Here is a 5,779-nt window from a genome sequence, read left to right on the forward strand (position 1 = left end):
GCCAGACAATGACTTGGAGAAAGAACTTGATGCCCTTCAAGAGAAGGCAATCATTTCCATTATTTAAGGATAGTGACAATATAAAGTGGACTGTTGGGACCATTTTCACATATCATTATCAATGCAGAGAGGCCATAATGAAGCATTCCTATACTGAAGGGAGGGTAGTAAAGTTTGTGAAGAGTAATAGAACTAGGGTCAGAGCAGTTTGTAAGGATCCATGCCCCTGGTTCATTTATGCAGGATTAAATTTTGACAAGTGCATCCAAATAAAGACTGTGGGACCAGGTACATATTAGTCTTTTACTAATGTTATAATGTATCTTTTACTATTGGTGACCATAACTTATGCTTTTATTGTTTGTGTCTTTACATACCACACATGTTTGAGAGAGCAAAGAGGTCTTCCCCTTATTAACTCTGGTTTTCTAGCAAGGAAGTATCTGCCTGAATTCAGGATAAATCCAACTTGGCCTATCAAATCTTTCCACAAGACTGTCTTGAAGGATTTGCAAATTGATTTCCCAGCTCATATTCTCAGAAAAGCAAGAAGGAAGTGCATGAAGACCATCAATGGCACACATGAGGAGCAATATGAGAAACTGTGGGATTACAAGATAGAGCTTTTGAAAAGAAATCCCAACTCTACAGTTGAGATTGACATTGAACTAGGTCTGACATGTATTTTATTGGTATTTGTTTTTCAGATCTGTTTTTCTTTTGTGCTAAATTATGTTTACATTGTATTTGTTGCAGGAAATGTTGGTCAATTTAGGAGGATCTACATCTGCCTTGGTGGATTAAAACATGGATTCAAGCTAGGGTGCATGAAGGTGATTAGATTAGATGGATGCCATATTAAAACAGTGTATAAAGGTCAGTTATTGTGTGCAGTTGCCATTGATCCTAATAACTGTATGTTCCCTTTAGCATATGCAGTAGTAGAAGCTGAGAGGTTAGAAACATGGAGGTGGTTTCTTGTTTTACTAGTTCAGGACTTTGATATTAGGACTAGGGATGGGTGGACTTTCATTAGTGACAGGCAAAAAGGGTTGTTAAATGTGGTAGAAGAAATGATACCAATGGATGAGCAGAGATATTGTGTTAGGCATATGCATAATAACTTCAAGCAAAAATATGGGGGTAGGTCACTTAAGGAGAAGTTATGGAGCTGTGATAGGGCAAGTAATGTAGAGTCCTTTCAGAATGCCATGAACATTGTCAAGGAGGAAAATGTAGGAGCTTGGAAATGACTAACAAATGTGACTTTCCATCACTGGACAATGTCTCATTTTAAGACTGATACCAAATGTGATCTTCTGTTGAACAACATGTTTGAGTCCTTCAATAGATGCATTTATATGGGCTAGGGATCAGGGTATACTAGTGATGCTTGAAATGATAAGAGAGTACATGATGAATAGATTGCAGAGTAAAAAAGAAGAATTAAATGGTAGGGATAATAGGAAATTTACACGAAAAATCTATAAGTTGCTAGATAAATTTAAGAAATGGAGTGGAGGCTGTTATAGTTCATATGCTGGGTATGATGAATTTGAAGTTACAACTGTTAATGGCTCTAAATTTGCTGTTCACATAGGCAATAGAATATCCACATGTGGATGTAGAAGATGGGACCTTACTGGGATCCCTTTACACCATGCTATAAGTTGTCTGAATAGGTTAGGTTACAATGTAGAGGATTATGTGGACCAACTGTATTCAGCCAATGCATACAAAAAGGCTTACTCTGGAATAGTTTACCCTATGAATGGACATAAGTATTGGACAAAATCTGGTTTGGTGCTAAAACCACCTACTGTTCAGAAGCAACCAGGGAGACCCAAAAAAAGAAGAAGAGTTGAACCAGTAGAAGCCCAAGTAATTGTACATGATGGAGTGACAAAATTAAGCAGGACTACTCAGATGACTGTGAGGTAATGCTTACTTTCAAAACTTGTAATTTTAATTCAAATGTTAGACTTAGACTAATTTTATTGTATTCAAATGTAGATGTGGGAAGTGTAAGAAAGCAGGGCATAACAAAAGAACATGCCCTGATCTTAACCCTAAGGCATCAAGTTCTGCACAACCAAGGATTCAAGCACCTGATGAGGATAATGTCAATGAACATGAAGAGGAGGAAATGCAAGCTGCATATAATGAGTTGGTTGTGGAGTTTGATGGTCCACCAGTCACCCAGCCAAGCCAGGTTGCTGAAGAAATAACAACTGCAGAAAATATGGTGTATGAACCTTTTGTTGATGAGGAGGCCCCAATTGAAATAGTAGCAAGGAAAATTAGAGAATTTAGGGGTCACAGAGTACTTACAACTACTCTGGATTCACCTATTATGCCGGCAGCTGAAAGAATCAAAGCAATGAAGAAGAGGATGAAGATTGATGCAGAAAAGGTGAAGGAAAAGGAAGTAGTTGAACCTTTGAAGGAACAAGTCAATAACTTAAAGATGAAGAAGAAAGTTGATGAAGTCAAGCACTCCAAAAAAACCCAGCCTTTGAAGTACCAAGTGGAAGCTCAAAAATTAAAACTGCAGAAGGAGGCTCAGATATTTAAGTTACAGCAAGAAGCTCAAATATTGGATGACTTAGTCCCTCAGAAAGTTGCTGAAGAGGAAAGAAGAAAAGTGATAAAAGCTGAAATGAGCTCTAAGATTGAGGCACATAAAACATCCAGAGCTGCTAGGGCTTCCTCTCCACCTGATGTGAGAAGAAGTAATAGATTGTACATCAAAACAACTTTTGGAAGGTTCAAAAATACAAGTGATACTCCTGTATGTCTTGATGAAGATGATGGTGACACAATGATGGCAGATGGACCAAATTCTAGAGAGTTACACAACACATACACAGGACCAGTGAAGATGGGGAAACAAATGCCACCACATGTGAAGCAATTCAAGACCATAATTGGAAAAATAAAGCTGAAATCTGCACCTTTCCTATCTCGTGGGAAAAATGTCATAACTTCAGGGGCTTTGAGAGTTGCTATTGAGGTAACAAGAAAGAATTTGAGGAATGATGCCAAGGAAAAATAATCAGGAAAAGGGAAGGACAAGGACACTTGAAGAATGCTCTTTTGTTTAAGTTGATCTTGTTCAATTTCAGACATTAAGCAGTGCTTTTGTTTACGTTTAAAGACCTGATTTCTTTTGTTATGATGTGTTGCAAAACTGAACTGCAGCTTTTGATTTCACTTTGGTATGCTTAATTTAAGTTTGAAACTTTGATATGGGCTTAATTTTCTTGCTATTCATTCATACTTGCATTACAAGCATCTGTAGTACATAGGTAAGAAATTTAACAAAATTAAACTAGTTCATTTTGTTTCTTCACTACAACCTCCCCATCATTCTTCATCATCAGTACAAAGATTAACAACATGAACACAGTAACATAAACAAATACATTCCTTCCTCGTTTTGTTTTCATTCCAGCAACAACAACTTCAAGTTTCTCCGCTTCTTCTTCTAGCTTTTCAGTTCTCCTTAATAGTCGTGGAATTATCATTCTTGATCTTTGACACATTGGGGGGTCAAACCACAAATGGAAGTTACAAGCATTACTTCTTTGTTCCTGCAAATAAAAGTATTAAGCACACAAAATATATCACAAACTACTACTAATTATATCACACAATTTATCATATATCGAAAGCAACCCCAAAACCTTCTTCCCGGATTAGCATCGGTCTATGAAGTTCTCAACACGGCAGCTCTTCCACACCAACAATGGGGATCCATATTCTGTGTATTTCAAGAATGAGAAGTTGTTTGCTATAATTTACCATATATATTTATATATAACTACAAGGGTTGTTGTTGGCGGGAGAGTGTTCTCTGTTTTAGGAAGGAAAAGTAGAAAGTTTCTGCCCAAAATACCCCAGCCAGATTCCAACGTTAAAGCGACCCAACTCGGCCCAAGGGTTAAAATATATGGTTTGGATATCGGGAGGGTGCACGGGTGCAAAACTCAGGGCTGAAAATATCATTAAGCCTTTTTAAAACTACCCTTCTATTAATGACCGACTTATTACTTTGGTATGTTGCGTTCATTGACCATGTCCTTATTTTGTAAACGAAGGAATAGAAAGGACATGCTAATGCAATTCATAAATAACATAAGTGTGTACACACTACTGGGTACTTTGAACAATGTAGGGCGGCGCATATCATGCTACAAGTTCAGCTCATCCCTTTGCATCACAAAAAGGCCCCCCGTAAGGGCTAGGTATGGCAAAAGAGCTGCCCATCTTTCTCCCTAATTTATTGTTCTTTATTAATTTTACCCTGTAGCCTGTAGGTGAAGAACAGATATATTTTTGGTTCATGTTCTTGATAATAGGAATGACTATTACTATAATTTTCAAGTTTCTCATTTGGTGTGCTTTATGTGCAGTAATCTAGAAATGTTAATTGAGTGACACACCAACCGATAATACTTTCCTTTCGAATTTCATTTCAGTAACATATCGCAACTCTTTTGATAACTCTCACATTCTAAAATTCACCCAACAACGTTGTATGAGTAAATTGAATTGCCGTAACCGATTATTAAATAGTGAAATATTATACTAACATAAAACAGGAATGTGCGCAAACAATTACTACAATGAGCTACTGCTAATTCCACATGACATATAATTTCGAGTCTGTTCTGAATGATTCAAACAAGGTGGGGGGATATATAGATGTACTTAATTAAATGGCCCCAACATAGCCCCCTTCCAGGTACGTCCATTGTGAGTCATCCTAAGAAGTTACAATGTAGAATATAAACAAGACGAGCATCACTCCTGCTCTCCAACAAACAACACAAAGAGTCTTGCTATCATTTAGCCAACAAAAAAAACAGAGAAGTCATCGAGGTGCAACATAAATAGAAGAAACATCAGGAGAACATCAATCGATATTCATCAATGGCGTGTTTTTGCTTCTTGGTGGATCAGAGAAGGATGCTGAGGAGGGCGAAACCGGTGGCAGGGATATGTTCTAAGTGTGGTTGTGGTGCCAAAGTTGCAGACATGCAAGTCTCCACAAGATTTTGTAACATCCCGCTTTATTGGGAAACCTGGAAAGCTATTGTCTGTACTTACTGCGGAGCAACTCTCAAGTCTTACAAATGATCCTTCATTCTCACTCACACTCACACTCGCATACACATGTCCTACAAATTCAGTTTTTGAATATTGTTGCGCGTTATGTAATATTACACCTAATCATACGACAGCAGATATTGCATTAGCTATGCAGATTTAGAATTTTGATGTTTTCGCTACTTTTGTAAACCAGGTCGTTGTTTCCTGAAAATTGTGGATATGGTATAAATATACAGGTTATAATGAAAAGAAAATAAATTACATTGAAAAAGCAATTAGTTTGATCTAAAGATATTAATGTCTTGGATTAATTTGTTTATGAGGCATGAGGTGCAAGGGTGCTTTCAGCTAATAATGACACACTGAAAGTTTGAGATAGATATAATCTTTGGGCGCCCTGAGAGAATTGTCAAAGTGAGAAGAAGCCACATTAAAAGTGGCTCCTAATTGCACTAATACTTTTCAATGGGGGCGTGTCTCGTTCATACTTAATAAGAGATTAATAATTTGTCCACCTTCTTTTGCAAAAAAAGGCCTTGAACATTTTAATCCATAAATGTACTGATCGAGTCTGAAAAAAGGAGCAGCTTTATTTTGGTATAAGGATTAATTTGTAACCGTGTAACGTCCAAGTAGATGTAAAATTCTCTTGTCAATACTTGTA

At 37.2% G+C, this 5,779-nt stretch overlaps 2 protein-coding genes across 2 annotated transcripts; both read left to right on the forward strand.

Annotated features, from left to right (window-relative positions):
* Window positions 1-317: 317 nt before the first annotated feature.
* Window positions 318-1,253, forward strand: LOC141719847 (uncharacterized). The gene is made up of 2 exons (XM_074522213.1): window positions 318-672; window positions 757-1,253. The coding sequence occupies exons 1-2, from the start codon at window positions 318-320 to the stop codon at window positions 1,251-1,253; spliced, it is 852 nt and encodes a 283-aa protein (XP_074378314.1).
* A 3,466-nt stretch (window positions 1,254-4,719) lies between these two features.
* On the forward strand, window positions 4,720-5,316 carry LOC141717227 (uncharacterized). Its single transcript, XM_074519319.1, has one exon. The coding sequence runs from the start codon at window positions 4,936-4,938 to the stop codon at window positions 5,140-5,142; it is 207 nt and encodes a 68-aa protein (XP_074375420.1). The 5' UTR covers window positions 4,720-4,935; the 3' UTR covers window positions 5,143-5,316.
* The last annotated feature ends 463 nt before the right edge of the window (window positions 5,317-5,779 follow it).

The sequence above is a fragment of the Apium graveolens genome, chromosome 4, assembly GCF_009905375.1.
Source record: "Apium graveolens cultivar Ventura chromosome 4, ASM990537v1, whole genome shotgun sequence".
In the NCBI taxonomy this organism is placed as follows: domain Eukaryota; kingdom Viridiplantae; phylum Streptophyta; class Magnoliopsida; order Apiales; family Apiaceae; genus Apium; species Apium graveolens.

What these genes read in the sequence shown, in the direction of transcription:
- LOC141717227 (XM_074519319.1), top strand. Translation starts at nt 4,936, where the DNA reads ATGGCGTGTTTTTGCTTCTTGGTGGATCAGAGAAGGATGCTGAGGAGG.
- LOC141719847 (XM_074522213.1), top strand. Translation starts at nt 318, where the DNA reads ATGTATCTTTTACTATTGGTGACCATAACTTATGCTTTTATTGTTTGT. An exon ending in TGAGATTGACATTGAACTAG is followed by an intron (nt 673 to 756) that starts GTCTGACATGTA and finishes TATTTGTTGCAG; the next exon opens with GAAATGTTGGTCAATTTAGG.